This window comes from Podarcis tiliguerta (genome assembly GCF_965153285.1).
Source record: "Podarcis tiliguerta genome assembly, chromosome: 7".
Lineage (NCBI taxonomy): Eukaryota > Metazoa > Chordata > Lepidosauria > Squamata > Lacertidae > Podarcis > Podarcis tiliguerta.
The window spans coordinates 20,270,456-20,291,908 of NC_139540.1; the positions used below are offsets into that span (position 1 = coordinate 20,270,456).

General features: G+C 42.2%; 1 protein-coding gene across 2 annotated transcripts in view; it reads left to right on the forward strand.

The window, feature by feature from the left end:
• ANGPT1 (angiopoietin 1) overlaps positions 1 to 21,453 on the forward strand; it is a 161,815-nt gene that overhangs the window by 11,575 nt on the left and 128,787 nt on the right. The window contains exon 2 of one of the 2 annotated variants that reach the window (XM_083450598.1): positions 3,302 to 3,546. In XM_083450598.1, coding sequence (XP_083306724.1) covers positions 3,469 to 3,546 — 78 coding nt within the window. In that variant the 5' untranslated portion in view covers positions 3,302 to 3,468. Of the gene's footprint in view, positions 1 to 2,711; positions 3,547 to 21,453 lie in introns of those variants that run through there. The other variant, XM_083450597.1, reaches the window with a different exon arrangement.

Below are 21,453 nucleotides of genomic sequence, written 5' to 3' on the forward strand. Positions count from 1 at the left end.
AAGCACTTGGCTTCCCTCAAATAATTCTGGGAATTGTAGTTTATTAAGGCTGCTGGGAATTGTAGGTGTGTAAATTGCAGTTTCTGTAACTGGACTTTACCTACTACAGATCTACAATTCCCAGTAGGCTTAACAAACTACAATTCCCAGAATTCTTTGAGGGAAGCCATGTCCTTTAAATGTGTTTTAAACCACAGAGCCTAGGACTTACTGATCAGAAGGTTGCTGGTTCAAATCCCTGCGACGGGGTGAGCTCCCATTGTTTGGTCCCAGCTCCTGCCCACCTAGCAGTTCGAAAGCACTTCAAAGTGCAAGTAAATAAATAGGTACCGCTCCGACGGGAAGGTAAACACCGTTTCCATGCACTTCTCTGGTTCACCAGAAGCGGCTTAGTCATGCTGGCCACATGACCCAGAAGCTGTACGCCGGCTCCCTCGGCCAATAAAGCAAGGTGAGCGCGGCAACCCCAGAGTCGTCTGCGACTGGACCTAACGGCCAGGGGTCCCTTTACCTTTTATGCTGTGTACACAGCTTTAGGGGCCATTCCTTCTCAAGTTTTATTGTGGGTGCGTTCTGCAGTGTCCTTGACACAGTAACTGGGCATTGGCAGTGAATTTGTTTGGCTTTGATTTCTTCTGCAATGCTACCACAATTGGTTGTACCGCAGCCCCTCCAGACAGTGATAAAGTGAGACAAAAATGAACTTGGAACATTTCATTTCAAGGATGGAAGAGTTCAATTTACCAAGGCCTGGGCGCAAAAACCTCTGGGTGAAGGTGGGAGATCATTCCAGAGTTCAGGTCCCACTACGGAGAAGGCCATTCTATGTGTTCCCTCCTTCATCCTCCAGTCGCAGTGGTGATCAAGAGAAGAGTGTGCCTTGTCAGGATTGAGTTGGGTGGTAATGAAGGGGCTTCTCCTACGGATACTTGGATCATTGAGTTGTTTAGGGCTCCATAAAACCATTACTATCTGAGCAAATGTCTAGTGCACACCCACCCACCCATTCTCATACATATACCGTATTGTTATGTCTGGCTATAAATACAAATCAGGGAGCCAGGGATGTAAGGAGGTTGAAGAAACCGAATGATAAGGGGTTAAAAGACACCAATTAATCCTTCAAAACAGACGAGGACTTTTTTTCAGTCTGGCTCAAACAGTCTGCTAACTAAAGTAGCAAATGAACAAAAACAACAACAAAAAAGATTTTATCTATGAAGAAAAGCTGTAATTCTGATCTGATGCTTTCAAAACACATTGGGGTGCGAAAACAATCAGAAAAATCTTTATGAAGTTAATTGGTTCTAATTATAAATTGCAGCTATGGTGGTCAATTAGATTTGACAAACTGCCCCATGATATTCTTGCAAGGAAGCTGGTAAAATGTGGGCAGAGTGGGGTACAGTAACTGTTAGGTGGATTTCTATACGATGAACAACAGCGGGCCCAGGACAAAAACCTTTGACACCCCACTTGTTGCTTTTCCCCAGGATGATGATGGTCTGGAGAAAGCCAAAAGACCATGTCAGAGATTGTTTTTTCTGCTTGACAAATAGGCACTGGGCTGAAATCTGAACATATTGTACAATATCTGAATTTGCCATCGGCAACAAGACCCATTGAACATAATGATGCACTTCCAGTTATAAAGCCACAAGAATCTTGGAATTTTACTAAGAATGACACTGAAAGTGAAAATCTTGGATCTGATGTGGAAGCTCAGTGTGAAGAATAGGACCACGACCCCTTATTTGTAGGACCTTGTTCCTCAACTAGCCCTCATTTGTTAAAGCTAAGGAGGTCTTTTGGTGGTGGGTCAGCACCTTTAAGGAAGACCACCTAGTAGCCCCATGCAAGTGAATTATAGGCATGGAATTATATACAAAGTGAATACCTGGTGGGATATCCTATGGATATAAAACACTATTATAAAATGCATCTGTGGTGATAATTCAATGCAGCGCAACAGATCCAGGTTCCAAGTAGGGTTTTCTTGAGTCATTTGTCCTCAAGCAGCTTCCCCAGTTTTAAAAGTCATGCGCTGAGCTGCAAAGGGGACTGCAGGAGGAAAATTGCCATCGCAGAAGTTTAATGTGTACACAGTATTAGTTGCAAATGTGCAGTGCGGCTCAATGGATCAGTGCCAAGTTGTTTGAAATCTTAGTGGGGGGGGGGGGAGAAACCAGCATCACTGCTTCCCTCTTCCACATTATATATGCAAACACGCTTTTCAATCTTGTATCGACATGCAAAGAAATAATCTGGTGAGTTACATTTCCCAAACTGTTTGCTTTTGCTTTAATCATATCTCCGATGCAGAAATGATTCTGTGTTTTGATGAAAGAAATGAAATTGGTCTCTGTTCTGTTATCATGCCTGCTTTCTACCCCAATCGTTTGACAAGAATCGCAACCCACTCTCCGATTTAGCATTCCCTGAGAGAGTCGCTCGGTCACATACCCATTATACGAGAGCAGATATTTTCCATGTGCGGTGGTCTGTGTGTTAATGTTTACTGGAGGGGGGGGATTACAGCAAGCCTGGACCCTGCAAGTCCATTTAAATAGTTCAGTTTGAACATGGGAAGTCTATTAAGGTGGACTGTTCGACTCGTTAAACTTTGTCAAAAGGCTCTTAGCCGTTTTCTGTGCAGAGGGAGCTGAGCAGGCGTGCATGTTTGAGGTCATGCTTCGAGCCAGAGTGTAAGATGATCCTCCTTTGCCGAACCCATCAGGCATCCCTTCGCACAGGGACACACTCACTCACACACATTCCACTCAAGTCATCTTGTGAAAGGCTGCCGGCTTCCAACTTGGCTTGAATGTACAACCTTAATAAAACACGCCGAGGTCTCCGAGAAAATAGCAGTTCAGCCGCAGCGAGGGTAGGAGAAAGAGGCTGGGGCTATGCCTGGGCAGCTGACTCAAAGAGGCTGCATGCTGAAGTGTAACAGAGAGGAAACGATAAATCCCGGCTACTATGCAATAAATTGCTCAAACTCCGGCTAAGGAAGCAATCAGCTCTGGTGCACTTAGTCACAGTTGTTGTTGTTGTTGGGTTTTTTTAAGTCACCATTTATTATCTGAATCTTCTTCACTTTTCTTTACCTTCTCTGATCCCCCAAAGGGATTTCAAAAGACAAGGTAAAGCATTTTTTTAGAAGAAAAAAAAAGAAAAGAAAAGGAAGGAAGGAAAGGGGTTGGGTCAAAATTGTCTCTAAGAGCAGGAAAGGAAAGGGACAGTAACATGACCATATTCCTTCAGCTTGCTTTCCTTGCTACACTTCTGACTCACCTAGGCTGCAGCAATCCACGCCGGGGTCCAGAGTCCAGTGCCAGAAGATATAACCGGATTCAGCATGGACAGTGCACCTACACGTTCATCCTTCCAGAACAGGATGGGAACTGTCGTGAAAGCACCACCGACCAATACAACGCTAACGCTCTCCAAAGGGATGCCCCCCACATGGAGCAGGATTTCTCTTCCCAGAAACTGCAGCGCTTGGAGCATGTGATGGAAAACTACACTCAGTGGCTGCAAAAGGTAAGCACTCCATTTTTTTCCGATTCCTCGCACACCTTGCTCAAGTTGTACATGCTCTTCTGACTGAGATGTTATATTGGCTGGGCGAACATTGCGTACGTGCTGACAAAACGGTGACAGCATCCTCTCTGTTGTGGAATAAAGCAAATAAAGCTTGGTGCATGTTTCTTGAAGATTCCCCCCACTCCTAAAACAAAACAAAAAAGTTTGATCTCTTTAGTTTCCGAACATAAAAGCTGGGGCTTATAATAATCCGTTAGGAATTTCTGAAGAAATACATTTTATATCATGTGCTGGTAGCTTATGATCAGTTAACCTGTTGACAAGCTAAAACAGGCTCTTAAAAAATAAACTGTGTGCAACATTTTAAGCATAATCTTGGTGCTCATGGAAATAAGTATTGCCAGTTGGTTAGGTAAGAGATTAAGCATTATGGATCTATAAAGAGAACTGTAAAGGTTTTTTCTTTTTTAACCCTCAGAAAAATAAAACAGCTTGCATCTGATATCAATATCAAGTTGAAATTTATTCCAGTAATAAATTTCAACACTGCAGGGGATAACTGATGAATGGTTTAAGGGTAATTATGGTAATCGTTCACTCCATTGTGCCGCATCAATAAACCATTGGACTCCTTACTTATTTTGGTTCAGCCAAGAAAAAGTTGATACAAGTTAGTAATGTTATAAATGTGCTTAGTCAGAAGACTTATGTTGGAAGTTTTAGATGAGACATGCATGCACCTTAGTAGAACTGTGGCTAGGTAAAGGGTTTGCTGTTTTTGTTTACACTGGATTGTCATCTGAAAAGCAGCTTTGAATCACACATCCCAATACATCACCAAATAGTGATTTGAAAACTTTTTGGCCATTCTCTGTGCCTGAATATTCTGAGGCTGCCTTTCTGCATTCTCTGCACAATCCATTCCTTAAAAATACCTAAATGGTCACTAAATGTGGTTCATTATATCACAACAGTAATAATCAGCTGGGCAGGTGGATTTCATGAGCACAATCCTGCACTAAAATCCTATGCACCTCGACTCAGAAGTAAGACCCACTGTTTTCAGTTGGATTTACTCCTACATAATGGTGCATAGAATTGCAGCTTTAAAGCTTTCCGGAGAAGATCTGCCTCATTTAGACTTATGAACGTGTTGCTACTGCAGTTTTACTGGTTTAATGTTGCATTTTAACCTGATGAATAGCTTGGGAGGAACCCACGTGGCTTCCATGTTTTGGTGAAATTGTACAAAATTTGATGCGCTGCGCTGTCTTTTACTCTTCATAGGCATGCATCACAATGCCAAGTGCTTTCCCTAGAGATAAGACTAATGCAATGCATTGGGAATTCCTCCCTGTTAAAGGTTTGTAGGATTTCAGCCTGTGCCTCCAACATCATTGAGAGGAGACTTAAAGTAGAGGGACGCTTTTATAATAAACACTTGTTCTATTCAGCATGGCTTTGAGCAAACCTTATGCAGGAGAGAAGTGCCTGCATTCACAAATCCTCTGTGTTCACGTGTCATTGCTTCTGTTGTGGAAAGAGCTGCTCTGCTAGAAGGCATCTAAGATGTTGTTCCGTGTTCTGCATTTGACCACTAGGGACTGAACTAAGCCCACTGTTTTATTTGCAATCTACACAAGGGGGGGGGGGGGGAGAGAGGGGGGAAGTAAGGGAGGAAAAAAACCTACTTCTGAATTGCAGTTGGTCCCCAGGCTCTGAGAGAAGATAGCCACTGGCTGACTCATCACCAAAGTGGTATGTCTAGGGAGAGCACCCTTCAGTGGTTATTGGAATTTTGAAATTAGGCAAAAGGTTTCCTGACGGGTCCTTTCAAAGCAGCAAACAAACAAAGGTCACATCTCTTTCTGTGTCACTATTTCACAAAACAAAATAGCGTGCTTCCCAGCATTATAGGTGGTGGTGCAAACGACTCACTTCTATTGGGCTCCATTATAATATCCATTTGCTGCATTGTTGGTGTCAATGTGGGCCAGTTATATTGCAATTCCTCCTTTTTAATAGCCAAGACTATATTACAGTTCCAAAGCTGAGGTTTATGCCCCCTAATCCTCCCCCCGAAAAAAACCCGTCTGTTCAAATAAATTTCTGTTTGAGCAATATATTGCCACAGACAGAGTAAATGAGAAATATTACTAGTCCCATGGCTATGACCCAAGCGCAGCATTAGAACTGCTTTAAGAATCTGGGAAGATATATATTTATATTCACAGTGCTTGTGTCTATGTGGGTTCCTGAGCCTTTCCTGTAATGTATCACATTCATTAAAACTGTTCGGCATTAGAGCACGTCAGGACATATTACTTTTATTAGAACATATCCCAAACACAGTCTTGTACACTTTGGAAGGCAGACTGGCAATGTAAGAAAGGATTGTAGTATGCATTGTTTAACGAGGAAGTTGACATTGCGAGGGTCTTAGTTTAGCTAATCTGGAAGAAATGTAGCCTGGTCTTTCTTTAACAAAAAGCGAAAGGCAGCAGATTTTGGGAAACAAAATAAATATTTTTAAACCCCTCTTAAAATGAACTGTCAGTTTAAATCTTTCTGAGGATTGCCTTGTCTGAGTTTCTGCATTGTCCAATGACATTTGCATATTCACGGTTGGTGTGGAAGTGATTGGCTGGAGGAAGGCCCAGCTTAGCAATGAGGGGCTCTTTTGCCGAAACTACCAGAAGGTGATGGTTTGGGAAGCCTATTTAGCCCTTTTCCCTTGAAGGATTTGTTTTAACAAGGGTAGCTTCCTTCGTTATTTAACCCTGGGCTGCGCATCTGCCATGTTTGTTCTAACAGCGTCAAACAGACTGCTTACTGGTTTTTATTCCTTGCAATAACTGGCTGTCATGCAGCATTGAAATGCTTAGGTTGTAATTTCAGTGTTTAAACATTGTCAAAGAATAACTGACATTTTTAGCTTGGCAACTATTCAGGATTTTTTTCCCATGCTGAGCGAATGTATGGTACCAATAGAAGTACAAATAGTTTCACAACTGTGCAGATGTATGTATGGTATCCATTTAGTCCTCTCTCAACACAATGCTTGAGATTGCTGTAGGTGGATGAAGTTGCACATCGGCATCATGCGGCCAGCATTAAAAAAAACAAAAACCTCTCTCAAAACCGTTTCTAGCAAAAGTGTTTGGCATTCAATACCCAACAGTTAAAAGCATAACCTTGTTAAAGACAAACCATTGGCGGTTGTTTCTGTAATCAGCCAAAATCTAAATTAAAAATGGGTCTGTTAAGCCGATCTCCCATGAATCAGATTGGAAGATAATTCAGGGGAATGTTCTCTGTTCCTCTTACCATGTGGCAGAGTTTTCATGACTGAGTAATTTGAATATGTTTTCATAAACCTCTCCATATACGCTTGGGATGCCTGATCGCATGTTGTACCTATTTTCTGACTGTAGACCACTTTAGTCTGTTAAGGGTGTTGTGTATGGAAGATGATGGCTCAGCATTTATGATAGCCTTACAATGTTGACGTTTCCTGAATTGAGGCAGACAGAATGTCTTTTCTGTTGTCATTCTCAAGATGTCATTCTCAAGATATGTCCTCTTCATATGTTGCCTTTCTCAGGCCACATCCACAACTATACATTTAAAGCAGTATCATGCCACTTTAAACACTCGTGACTCCCCACAGAGAATCCTGGGAACTGTAGTTTGTTAAGGGTGCTAGGAGTTAATTTCACAGTGCTATAATTCCCAGAGTTCCCTGGGAAGAGGGATTGGCTTAAGCTACTCTGAAAAAGATGGAGGAAGGCAGGTTTCATCTCATGCTCCAAGTACAACTTGGCAATGCAGTGCAAAGTGCTAAGTGAGCCCTTGTCCTTCGGTGCTTGTTTTCTGCAAGCAGGGAGATGAGCAGGTTGTTGTTGTTTTGCATACAGCAGCTTTGAAAATGTTATTCCCACTCACAGTCTGAGGTGGTACAATCCATTCTACCATCTCATTCCCGTCTGGTTTTGCTCCATGTGTAGCTCAGTCCTAACCATCAGTTAGCAACTAAGAATGATAAGTGCCATAGCATAGAGAACCATGGTCCAACTTATCTTTTAAAAAAGGCCTTCTGAGCAGTGTGACTTGGCCATTTCATAATGTATGCTGAATTTGTGGAGTTTGGTTTTTTATTTTTATTTTTAGATTTGCACTCAAATTGTTGTGTGTGTAGTTATATCTCTTAAACGTTCTGTTTTCTGAGCACCACTTCAGAAACATTGGTTGGCAGCTCCTTTATAAATTCTTCAATAAACAAACAAACAAACTGAAAAGCCACTTAGTAACGCAGATGGAGTTCAGAGAGAAGAGAAATCCCAAAATGCTTTACTAGAGAAACTGTACAGAACATTGTATAATATGAGGAGAAATAGAGGCTTTATCTTTCTGACTTCAGGCCTTGTAGACAGCAGGGAGGCATTCAATCAAACATACAGAGGAAAACTCGCTCAGTACTACATAGCCAGTGAGGCCATGTGCTATCTCAGCAAACATCATGCCGCTCTTGCTGATTGCTCAGCAATACCTTCACTTGTCCAGTCTTGGCTAGTTGGCTAACAGAACTAACCATGAAGTTGCACATGAAATTACCCTTGCAGTTACACTTCAGTTAAAAGGTACTCTGAACATCAATGTTCTTCCCTGAGTAGTTGGTGTCTAAGGGAGTAGGAAATCTGTGTGTGGATTTCTGTGGTTGCAAGGTGTTGTAGATCACATGCCTAGGGTGGATGTGAGCACTTTTCTCTCCTTGTGCTATTCCCTTCTCACTTTTTTCTGATACCTGACTCTCCCTCCTTCTCTTTCCCCCACTTTTCCCCCCACCCCAAAATGAACCAAAATGAATACTCTCTGAAATATTATTATTACTAAATTATTATTGTTATATTTTATTTATATTCCACCCATCTGGCTGGGTTTCCCCAGCCACTCTGGGCAGCTTACAGCACATAATTTCTTTTGGTAAAACATTAGGCATTAAAAATTTCTCGATACAGGGCTGCCTTCGGATGTCTTACAAAAGTCAGATAGTTGTTTATTTCCTTGAAATCTGATGTGAGGGCATTCCACAGGGTGGGAGCAACTACCGAGAAGGCCCTCTGCCTGGTTCAGAACAATTGTATGGGAAGCAACTGAATCCAGTAAGAAATTCTCCAACTCCACGTTCGACTAGTGCTCGCTGGGATAGAATCCTTAGTTACAATATCAGCTGAGATTTATAGTTTTTCTAAGCATTACTGAGATTTAAGATGTGGCAATAAACCAAATCTCTTCTTGGCAGTGTCCATGAAACACTTTTCTGATCATTTTGTACAGAGAAAAACCTAATGCATAGGCTTTAGTTCATTCACTTATGATAGCCTCCTTTCCATCTCCAAAACAAGAGAGATGTTGGATGGTGCTAGTTGGTGCTATTCAATGCACCTCTTTTCAGTGTCACCCAACTAGGAATGGAGGAGAAATTAGATTCAGTATGCATTTAAAGATGAATATATCAGATTCACAGTTTCCAAAACAATATGCAAATTGAAATACATCTTTCCTTTGAAATTCATAGTCCCTCCCCCAACAAACATCCTTTAGCAAACATGCATAAAAATGAAGATATTATTGAAAAGAACATACAAAAGTCTATCTTCTATTAGAGGAAATTGCTTGTGAAATGTGTGCATTACTCAAAACAGCATTTAAAATTTGGAGACATTCACATTACAATGCTGGTGAAATTTCGTGCAGATTTATATAGACATAGGTATAAATTGCTGGAAAATGTGGAGAGCTGTATTTAAGATTGGGTTGATGAGAAATGGAGAGAAGTGAAATTGACAGATCCTTCCATCCTTATGGTTAGCCTCTAAACTTTGCCTCTAAACCAGAAAGACCAGGGAAAGTAGCGTTTTGGGAAACTTGTGGCTGGTGACGAGGGAAAGCCATGAAACAGATTTTAAAACGCAGTGGGTTGCTCTTGGTTGGTCAACCAAGGGTAGTCTCAATCTGATCTGGCTGAAGCCCTGATCCACCCAAATCAGGCTGATTTGGGTCAGTACTTGAGCTTTGACCAAACTGGCTACACAGCCCTATTTTTCATCACTTAGTCCTTTAAGCTGGAAATGTTAGAGACAGAACCAGGCACTTTTTTTGAATGCAAAGCGTGTGTCTGCCCCTGGGCTAAAATGCTCTTTGTATGACAGAGCAGTATTGCCCAGGGTCTGGGAAGGAAATTACCCACAGCAGGACCAATGGTGGTTACAAAGCAGTCACTAGGAGTGGGCAAGAAATTCAACTTCCCTACGGTCTGTTTTGGGATTCTTACACCTGCGGCCAAGAACAGAGTCTGGCTGGCAGCGGGATTTTATTTAGCAGTGAAAATTGTCTCAAAAGCAATGCACTTTGTGTCCAAAAATAAAAATAGTTGGCTGCTTTGGGCATTAAAAACATCTTTCTCCTATTCATGTGGCTGAATTTCGTTAAGAGCTTTATTCATTCGCATTCTGGTAACCCACAGAGATATTCCAAGTGCCCACAACAAAAGTCAAGGGATCCCCAGCGTAGAAATGCTAAGGATTGGTCAGAATTGAGAGATTACTTATTTGGCAATGATAAAATAAATACATGCATGTGGAAGCATCAAAGGGCCATTAGAAAAGAGAAGCAGCCTATCTTGCTTTTGGGGGGGGGGGGCATCATCACATTTCTTTAGTTTCTCAAAATGTTTCCCAGGCTTTGATGGAGAGCCTTGTCACAATGGGCCATCCAGCCCCGAATTATTTATTTTCATTAATAACAGTGGTAGGTCGGCGCTTTGCGGTCACACTAAATCATAGAAAACTATCAGTCATCAGACTTGTCTCTAGGCTTGTCCCTGACATTCTCCCTGGGAGAACTCACTATCCCTAAAGCACCAGTGTATATTTTACTAATCAAATGCAGAGGACAAATAGAGGCAACTGCTAATGTGATGAATAAATGGTGTATGTATGAGCTGCTAGGGTCCAACAAGGGATATCATGGCAGTCAGCATCTTCTTGCACATCTGTTGCTGGTGTGGACGTGCATTTGGATGTGTGTCTACTGGCTGGACCGAAATGGCCCTCTGCATTTTTATTTTATTTTCTAAATTAAAGATTTTCTTGTCTTAAAGAAGTATGTGTAATGTCTCTCGTATTTTTTCCATGTAACATTTTTACAAATCAGTTTCATTTGTTGAGACATTGGGGGGAGGAGGGGGGGAGGGCGGGAAGATGGGTGGGGGTGGGGTCGGGTGGCGATGTTTCTATTTTGCTTAATGTATGTAGGGTTTGGTGTCAGCGTTGCTTGTGCTGTTCACTTGTGTTTCTTTGGTGGTGAGAGAGGTTGGGGTTGGCCTAGGGTGTGGTTGTTTGTTTGTGATTGGCTGTGGTGATCTTTGTTTTCATGTGTGAGTGGGGTGGATGGGTGTTTTGGATCAGGTTAGCCATATTGATTTGTATGCTGTTGGTGGCCAAGAATAAGCCCCAAATACCTGCACCTCCCCACCTCAGAATGACCAACATAGAAGCATATTACATTGCCAACCAAATACGCCATATTATCCCATATATACTAGAAGATGAGACAAAACAATGGGTATACCTAGAGAGGGCCCTCTGCATTTTGTGGCCCTGTTCATAAGCAGTAAAGCAGGGGGAGATTTATCCCATTGTGGCAGGGGAGGGAGGTTTACGCTCTGAAATTTGCCACTGTTGTGGGGTCACTCACCTTTAGCAGATGGTGTCTTCTTCGTTCTATTTTTAAACTTCTGCTAGTGGGTGGCTTTGCTCTCTCGTAGCTCCCAGATGCCATACCTAACAACCAAGGGATCATGAGACATTGTTGACAAGGCTAAAGACTATGAGAACTCTTGAGTTGCAAGGTTCATACATACATACATACATACATGAATGCATGCTTAATGTTATGATTTTTGAGAGAACATTCAAACATGCTATTCACTATCTAGATTCTTGTGGCGTATTTTAAGAGAGCTGTGCCATAGGATGATTTCTAAGAAAGCATACATAGGCTTTCAACCAGTGGCGTAGCGTGGGTTGTCAGCACTCGGGGCAAGGCAAGTAATTTGCGCCCCCTAACCCCCCACGCTACGCCACTGGGGCAGAGAGCTGTGAGTGCGCCCGGTGAGGCTGGCCCCCCCCTGCACCCCCCACGCTACGCCATTGCTTTCAACAAAGCTTGAGACAAAGCCATCCTTACGAATCCTCTTGCCAAAACAAGTCTATTTTGCCTGGGTTTTGCTGGACAAGATTACAGCTTTTAATTGGGAAACATTTAAACCTATGCATTGATCTCATCCCACTCTTATTTACATTGAATGGTAATGTGTGTGGTTCTATATTGCAACAATGAGTTACTATATGTAACATGCTTGCTGTCTTTCAGCATTACACAGCTCCCTGCTCTCAAGGAGCTTACAGTCTACAGGTCCCCATCTCTTATTTTGCTTTAAACCCTGAGATCAAGGATTGAATTTTACCCCATTCCTAGATTGGTGTGAGTTTCTTGGAAAGTGATTTGCATTCCACAGGATGGGTAGAAGCAGGGAAAGTTGTCGTGTCTTTGGGTTGCATGCAGACTACAGCTGTATGTGCATTTAGATGCTAACAAGCTCCACCATCAACCCAACCAGTGGCTGTTAGGGCTGGTGCACCTAATTTTTGGCACCTTTCTAGATGCAGTAAGACACCTAGAACACCCACACATACACACTCATGGAGCTCCATGCAAGTAAAGATGTATCTGTTTTTCTGCGCTGTTGAGGAAAGCTTGCTTGTTCTTGCACAGTGCTTCTTCCTTGCTGCAACAAATAGGATAGCCTACCTGAAATTCTGGATTGCAGCCAGCAGCAGCTTTGCAAAAATACTGGGCCCTGGGGAAGGTCGATTCTGCAAAATGCTCATAATTGCTCCAGATTAATAGTGATGCTTGTTTCAGTTTCTAACTAGATCCTCTCCAAAACAGACACAAGTTTGGCAACAAATCTGATAACAAACATGGGAGTTACTAATTAGTAGGACATTTTAAAATTGCACTGTTCCAAAGTTTTACAGTACTCTCTCCTGTCTGTTTCAATATTTACCTGATCTATATTTATTTATTTCCTTCCTTCCTTCCGTCCTTCTATTGCTCACCACTATTTATCTTCAATAGGGATGCGGGTGGTGCTGTGGGTGAAACCACAGAACCTAGGGCTTGCTGATAAGAAGGTTGGCGGTTCAAATCCCCACGACGGGGTGAGCTCCCATTGCTGGGTCCCTGCTCCTACCCACCCAGCAGTTCGAAAGCACGTCGAAGTGCAAGTTGACAAATAGGTACCGCTCCGGCGGGAAGGTAAACGGTGTTTCGGTGCGCTGCTCTGGTTCGCCAGAAGCGGCTTAGTCATACTGGCCACATGACCCGGAAGCTGTACGCCGGCTCCCTCGGCCAGTAAAGGAAGATGAGTGCCACAACCTTTATTTATCTTCAAATCTACTCCCCCAGTACAACTTTTCAAGGTTTCTATATAGAAAATGGGTTTCAGAGCTGCTTAAATAGCAACATTCTTATAAGCTGAAAGAGCAGGTGGTGGAGACTTCTATCAAACATTTATACTTTAGGTTTCTCAGTATTTTAAGGTCACCATGCAGTAGAGCTTTAAATGCATGTAGGGTTTTGTGGCAATCACTATGCATTATGAAGTTATTCCTGACAGCCCTTGAAACTAACACTGCTCTTAACTTGGGTGCATTTTATCTTATAATTTGAGAAGTATATCAGTTGCTGACCTTTGGAAAATATTCAGTGATCTTGGAAAATATTTTATGCAGCTCTGAAAGTTCCAGGGATAACTCTTCAAAGCTATATCCTAAACAGCTTTTCTTTCCCCCCTTTTTATTCTCTTTTTCACATTTTGCCCTTCAGAAGCATAGAGAGTTGACTTGCCCTTTGGGCTGTCTTATTTATGTGTGCTCTAAAGTTGTCTGCCAATGTGTAAGGAGCTTCCTTCCTAAAGATACCATCTCAGGATTAAATATACTGCCTTGCCCAGGTCAGATCTAAAGAGCAGCTGTTTGGGACATTGGCTCTCACTTCGCTAGGGAAGAATTGGAGTCAGTCTTCCAAGGCGGGGAGACATTTATGGGATGCCAACACTGTTTGGAGATGTGAACTTTACCTTAAAACCGGAGGAAGCATGTAAACATGAATAAAGTCTCTCTAATAAGTCCTGTTTTTTATATTATTATTCAGATGCCTTCTGATTCTGTGTGGAATGGGAGAGCAACACTGCTGTTGTTAAAATGCAGATTACATCCTTTGCAGAAGCTGATAACTTCCTTGAGCAGATATTTTGGCACAGAGAACTTTGGCCTAGTTTCAGTCAGCCACACCCAACATATGCCAGTTTTTGTTTGTTTGTTTTGTTTATGTTCTGTTCCCTGTAGCTGCCACAACCCAGTGTTGTGTTCCCAGTTATTGCTGTAGTGGTCTTTCTCAAGTGAACAGCCTATATTGTTGTTGTTGTTTAGTCGTTTAGTCGTGTCCGACTCTTTGTGACCCCATGGACCAGAGCACGCCAGGCACTCCTGTCTTCCACTGCCTCCCACAGTTTGGTCAAACTCATGCTGGTAGCTTCAAGAACACTGTCCAACCATCTTGTCCTCTGTCATCCCCTTCTCCTTGTGCCCTCAATCTTTCCCAAAATCAGGGACTTTTCCAGGGAGTCTTCTCTTTTCATGAGATGGCCAAAGTATTGGAGCCTCAGCTTCACGATATGTCTTTCCAGTGAGCACTTTCCTTAAGAATGGATAGATTTTATCTTCTTGCAGTCCATGGGACTCTCAAGAATCTCCTCCAGCACCATAATTCAAAGCATCAATTCTTCAGCAATCAGCCTTCTTTATGGTCCAGCTCTCATTTCCATACATCACTACTGGGAAAACCATAGCTTTAACTATACAGACCTTTGTTGGCAAGGTAATGTCTATACAGCTTATATACCATGGCCATATTACATGTACATACACTACAGATGTGGAAACTGTGGAATTGTCTGTAGTGGATGTGTTTGCTCATGCTTTGTAAGTGTAATTATTTGCAGTTGTGATAAATTCTTCCCCTACCATGTCTATGTCACACTAGAGGAACATTCTGAAGATTCACCACACCTTCTTTGCCTTGCACCACCATTATTATCTTACAAGCACCTCCCTACTCCCTTGCTTATGAAAAGTTTTACACATTTGCTGTGGTATTGTTGTGTGGAGTCCTCTGCCAGAACTTGCACAGTAGTGTCATGGCTGTAGTCTCTTCTAATAGGTTATTTTTGTATCTACCAGAGAATATTTTTATTGCGTTTTTTAATAAGAACATTATCTAATATAAGAATGCTGTGTCTTGGACATGATGCAAAACCAGTTGTCAATGAGAGGCATGCCAGGTATATCTAGCATGATGCCGATTGACACAGAAATACAGATTTGCAAATGTTCAGGCCATGTTGTCTTTCAGCTATTGCCAACATGTTTTTGAGGAGCTTTTTGGAATAGCCCAATGAAATTAGGTCACCTCTCCTGTAATGAGATCACTTACCTAATCTGGGATCACAATAAATAGACACGAATTCTATTTATTCTGTAGGACTTAATTGGTGTGTCTTCTACTAATGGCCGGATAAGGGACCATTCTTCCCTCAGAATTAGGCCTCTGTGGGATTTCCCAGGGCAGCTAGGAAACCCCTGTTTCCCTCATAGAGCTACAATTTGAAGAGTTCCATGGGAAGAGCAATTGATTGTTAAGCCATTCTGGGAATTGTAGCTCTCTGAGAGGAAAAGGGGACTGACTCCTAACAACTCGAAGTTCCCTTATCAGACTAAAGGCTCCAGTATTCTTTGGGTGAACCCACTGTTTAAAGTGGTATATTGCTTTAAATATACCTTGTTTTTTAAATGAAAGTTGGGAATCTGGGGTTTTTTTTGGGGGGTGGGGGGCACCTACTGGAGTGTGCATTCATGGGGTGGGTCCTCTGAAGGGTAATCTGTGCTGGAGAAGTTGGGAGGCCTCTGTACTACAGCTTTTGTCCAAGCAGTTGGCTCACTTTGAGATTCTGCAACTCTAGCCTCTGTTGCTTATGATCCCATTGCACCCTGTAAGCTTCTGCTTTAGGGTCAAGAAAGGAAAGGGGGGTTCATTCATGCATACTCAGCTCAAAATGGTGGTGGTGCACATGCTAGCTTTCAAACTACCATAAAATATTTTTTTAAAATAATGCTGTAGACCACTGATCCTTACATTTACATAGCTGTCAACTTTTCCCTTTTCTTGCAAGGAATCCTATTCGGAATAAGGGAATTTCCCTTAAAAAAGGGAAAACGTTGACAGCTATGCATTTGTCAGACTTCATTGCATTCGCGAGTGACAGCAACTAGTTGAAACTATGAAAAAGAGCAGCGTTATGTAAACTTGCTAGAAAGTGTTACATTCCTTTTGCCCTTCTGCAGTAATTAAAATGAAAAAGAAAAACATTGTTGAAACCTTGAGTGTGGTGTAAAGAAACCGAGAAGTGTGTTACCAGATTTGACTTTATGAATCAACATTTTTACACTCCCACATATCCCGGAAAGATTTAGTGGTTTGTCCCATAGAAACTCTGGAGGAACTGTGAAAAGCTGGAAGTGTCTCAGAACTCCCTTCCCCAACTGTTACACAGAACACAACCATGTGACATAAATGCTTTTAGAATGATGGGACCTGTGACTTATGTACAGAGGAAGAGTGCATGTGAACTTCTACGAACAAAAGTCTTGGCTTTGAAGTCACTTGAGCTTCCTTTGTTCTTTTTCCACTGAACGATAATTTAAAGTGATGGAATATTGGAAACTAGCTGTAGACTGAAATCCCACTTTTTTATTCTTAGCGAATTTCAAGCTGGATTCCGTCAGCTCTCCAAATGTCCATGTGGTTTTGAATCCTGTCGTATAACTCATTCCTACTTTGGAAGGGTATCAGAAAGTCTAGGGCTGTACCTATTTTGGGAAAGTGTGTTGGGTTGTGTAGTGTGTGTATATTTTGGGTTGTGCGTGTGGCCAAACACCTCCCCCCCATTATAGTACAGACTTCCTGGCACACACATGCTGTCTTTATAAATCAGAATTAATCCATCCATTTGCATGCCAAGAAGTCCGTAGTTCCATTGTTGTTAATTTGATCATTCTGCATAATAGAGGCCTAATAGAGGCATCTAATTTATGAAGTGTTTGAAATCAAATAGCAGTGGGATGTAAATCAGTATCAAATCTACTCAGACAGTTTTGCCCAGTTTAGCATACATTAACCCCATCATCCCTCAAATAATTCACTTGTGTTTTCATGTTCTTCCATATTATTTAGTAACATGAAATTACCCCAAAATAGCAACCCACTACTCACCAGCAGGTCTATCAACAATTATTAAGATGATAGCTAAATGGAGTGTTTGTTTTCAGAGCTTGTGTACCTCTGAATACCAGATGTTGAATACCAAATGCTGTGGACAAATAAGAAGGGAAGCCTCCATGCCCTGCTTATAAGCTTCCCAGATGCTTGTCAACATCTGGCTGGCTAGAGTTGTTCAACTGTGAGGATTGCACTCCTGCAGAGCTCCTACTAAGATCTTATCTATTTTCAGCTTGACTCACATCTGTTCAGGGGTGAACCAGATTTATTAGGTAGGGTTATTTGCTCTTGGCTTAGACGAGGCTCTGGTATTTGAAGGCCTCTGCACTATGACCAAAGACCACTGCAGATGTAAAGATATTTAGTCAAACCCCCAACTTACCTGTGGTTCAAAGGGAGTTGGAGAAGCCAGATGATCAATGCACCCACAGCTGTACTTGAGAGTACAACACAGGACTTCCTTTACACCAGGGATGGATGGCCTGTCACTCTACATATGTTGTCAGACTCTTTAACTCCCATGAACACCTGCCAGCCTGCGTACTGCAGTCCAATAACACCTGGAGATCTATAGATCTTCCATCCCAGCTTCAGGTTCTTTGGTCTGTTCAGAATGCTGAAAAAATCTTTCTCTCCTATTATAGTTATCTCTTTCTGTTTCTCTGCACTCTCAACTCCATCAGTTTCACCAGGTTTGTTCAACAAGGCTAAATACAGCTCAGCAATCATGTATTTTGGCCTACCAGGTGCCACGCAACTCTCCTTTTTGTTTTTAGGTAAAGGTACCCCTGCCCGTACGGGCCAGTCTTGACAGACTCTAGGGTTGTGCGCCCATCTCACTCAAGAGGCCGGGGGCCAGCGCTGTCCAGAGACACTTCTGGGTCACGTGGCCAGCGTGACATCGCTGCTCTGGCGAGTCAGAGCCGCACACGGAAACGCCGTTTACCTTCCCGCTAGTAAGCGGTCCCTATTTATCTACTTGCATCCGGGAGTGCTTTCGAACTGCTAGGTTGGCAGGCGCTGGGACCGATCAACGGGAGCGCAGCCCGCCGCGGGGATTCGAACCGCCGACCTTTCGATCGGCATGCCCTAGGCGCTGAGGCTTTTACCCACAGCGCCACCCGCGTCCCTTGTATTTTTGTTTGTTTTTTTGTACACTCCTTGAAATGCAGAAAAAAATAGGACTTAATCCATCCTCTGACGGGCTGCTTGCACATGAGTGGATATTCTCAGACATTTCATTGATGAAAATACAGACATTTGGATCATTATATGTTTTTCCCCTGGCCAATTGCAGGTAGCTAAAGAACGTTTTCTGCCTGCTACATGCTGTGCTTGTCTAGAATCTGTCTTCCAGTGGCATTTGAAGCAAAGAGTCTTAGCAAACCAACTGCAACAGTGTTCAAGAAAGAAAGGGGAGGATTTGTTAATTTAAATAATGTCAGTGCCTCTTTTCCAAAAGCTGAGCTCAGAAATGCAACAAACAACATTTTTAAAATAAAAAAAATCAGAAACATTGCAGAACAGGACCAATATAACAGCTGAGCTCAACCACTAAGAATACAACCCCAACTCTGGGAGGAGGTTTGGCTTAGTGGTAGAGCATTTGCTTTGCCTGTAGAAGGTCCCAGGTTCAGTCACTGGTGTTGTTTCCAGGAAGGGCTGGAAGAGAACCCTGTCAGTGTATACAGTACCGAGCTAGATGTCCCAATGGTCCGACTCAACATAAGGTACCATCGTACATCCCCTTTCAAAAAAGCAGACAAGGAACATCTCCCCGACATCTAATGGTAGCTTACTCCAAACTTCTTGCAGCCTTGACTGAGGATGGACTTGAAGTGTTGATAGACAGATGGGCATGTAATAGAGTTGAACCTGTAGTCCAAGTCAGAAGTCAGCACCTTGGTCAGTGCACTGTGGGAGTCAGACTTGGTGTAGCTGCAGCAGGTGTATTTGGATCAAGGACTCAATAGCTTGGAATGTTGCTGCAGCGTACTGAAGGCTGAAAGTAGTCCTCTGGGGACGACTGTGTCTGAGATTCTTCCTCCCCAGTTAAAGAAGCCGTGCTTTCTTTCTGAGGCATATAATTCCATGGGGGTTTCACATCTCCTGCTTCCCACTGATAATGGTGAAGGTGGGATTCCCAGATCAGGGAGCTTTTCCGGATGAGTTGTTGATGTCTGAAGATATCCCATTGTTGCAATGATAAGTTTTGTTTGTTTCTTGCATGTCCTTCTCAAGGTCTCTTATAAAATATGGTGTCTTATGGTGAGTTGATTGTCTGAACTGGACCCTCATTTCTGGAATGGTCATTGAGAGTTCAAATCTCTATTCCTGCTTAATTTATGTCATAAGCAGGTGTACACTAGGCAGTGGTGTTAAGTTGTCCAGTAAAGAAAGGATGTCTTCTCTCCTTGAAAAACAAGCACCATGCTCAAATACAAGGAACTACAATTATATTTATAACTGAAATCACCATTAGCAGATATCTAAGCTGGAGCTGGTGGAGCAATGCCAAGAGAACACTTCTGAATGGAATGAAGAATGAATGAATACACATCCAAGGAGCAACCATATCACAATGTATCTTTTTAAACATGGAAGGATTGCCCACAGAGTTAGAATTTTGTGATGCATGAAACCCCAAAACATATGTAACTTAGCTTCAGCTAACCAGATTTCAGGTTGGGCACGCTTTTGTGAAAAGCAGCTTGGCCTGGATAACAAACTCTATTTCTCATGAGAACTTCATTTCTTGAGAGATTTTTTTTCCAGGATATTCTTTTTCATTGACTATATCCAAAATACAGTCCGAACAGATTTGTCTGTGGTTTATCACCATCTCTGGTTGCTGTTCGCTTGTTTGGTTTTTGGATTTCTTTTTACTGTTATGCCAGGAGATATCCTGAAGACCAGAGGTGCACATCACTTAAAACAGCAAACAAATAAAAATTACCAAACCATTTAAAACTAGAAAAGTGATTTCCCCTTTGGTTGTTTTTTTTCTTCGGAGGAAAGTCAAGATATTATGGAAAACAGGTGGTCTTTACTGCTGCCTTGAATAAACAAACATGGGAGATATTTTCAAGATGTTCTGACCACAGTTAATGAAACAATGGAAAGGAAGAAAGTCAAATCATTTCTTTACTTGCTCAGTCTTTCCTTGACAGGGCGCTAAATGGATTCTGAGCTGCAACCTATAAACGTCAATTATGTAAAATCTAGCCCCACTAGGGGAGATACACACACACACACACACACACACACATTCTGTGATGATCAGCATTCAAACTCATTCTTTGATTAATGTGTGTGTGTGTGCGCGCACACACGTGTTGGAACATTTTTTAATGTATTTATGCTAGAAGAGCGCTCTGGAGAATTCATTCATCTCTATATCTAAGAATTCCTTTTTAAAAAGCAAAAAACAAAAAGCACATTCAGAATAATAAATCAGTAACCCCCCCCCCCCCATGTGCACTAGTTTTAGTTTCAGTTCAGAACTAATACTCCTTGTTGACAATTCTTTTAAGTCATCCTGGAGGGGAAAAACCTTCCTTCAGAATGCTCAAGAATATATATGTGTATATATATCAAAACCTCCCTTAACAGCTGAACTGGGAAATAAACAAGTGAGATGAAGGATGAGGGTCTTTACAAAATAATATATCACTGTTGTTGGTTCTTCTCAGTGCTCCACTTAAAATGCAATCTTAGAATCACTGAAGGAGGAAATGCGTCTTTCTGAATTAATATTTTGGTTGTGATGCAAAATAGATCATTAAAAGGTATGACTCATTGTTACTTGTGACAATGGCTATTGTTCTCTAATCATTCCCTGCAGCCTCTTCTCTACCCTCTTCCTCCGAATGCCAATTCAAACATATTTGAGCAAGCTGGAGAACCTTTGGTCCTCCAGATGTTGGTGAATTACGACTCCCATCATCCCTGGCCAATGGCCATGCGTGCTGGGGCTGATGGGAGTTGTAGTTCAGCAACATCAGAAGGGATGAGATTTTCCCACCGCACATCTAGATACTCATTTTGAAAGAGTTTCAACAGCATTGCTTTTTTGACGTAACCTGTAATGTTGATTTACTTTTGCCATCTTGCAGTTCCTTCAGTGGCTTGTTGGGTTTTCCCCTGTTAGTTTACCTGTGAAAAGCTAATCTAGATGCTTGAAAGAGCCTTCACAAATCTGACTCAGCAAGCCAAATACTGTTAACTGGCCTGCCATAGCCCTCCGGGGTTTGGGTGCTTGTCTTAGACTGCAGAAGCCCCAGACAGGCCACAATATATGACTGCTGATGTGTGTTTGGCTTTGTGGTTAGTATGCTGTGCAAAGTTTATAGTAACTTTATCCATAATCATATGGATAGGTTAATACAAAGCCAATGGTGAGGCAACATTTCCATCTGAGTGCATAGATTCCCGCTGATG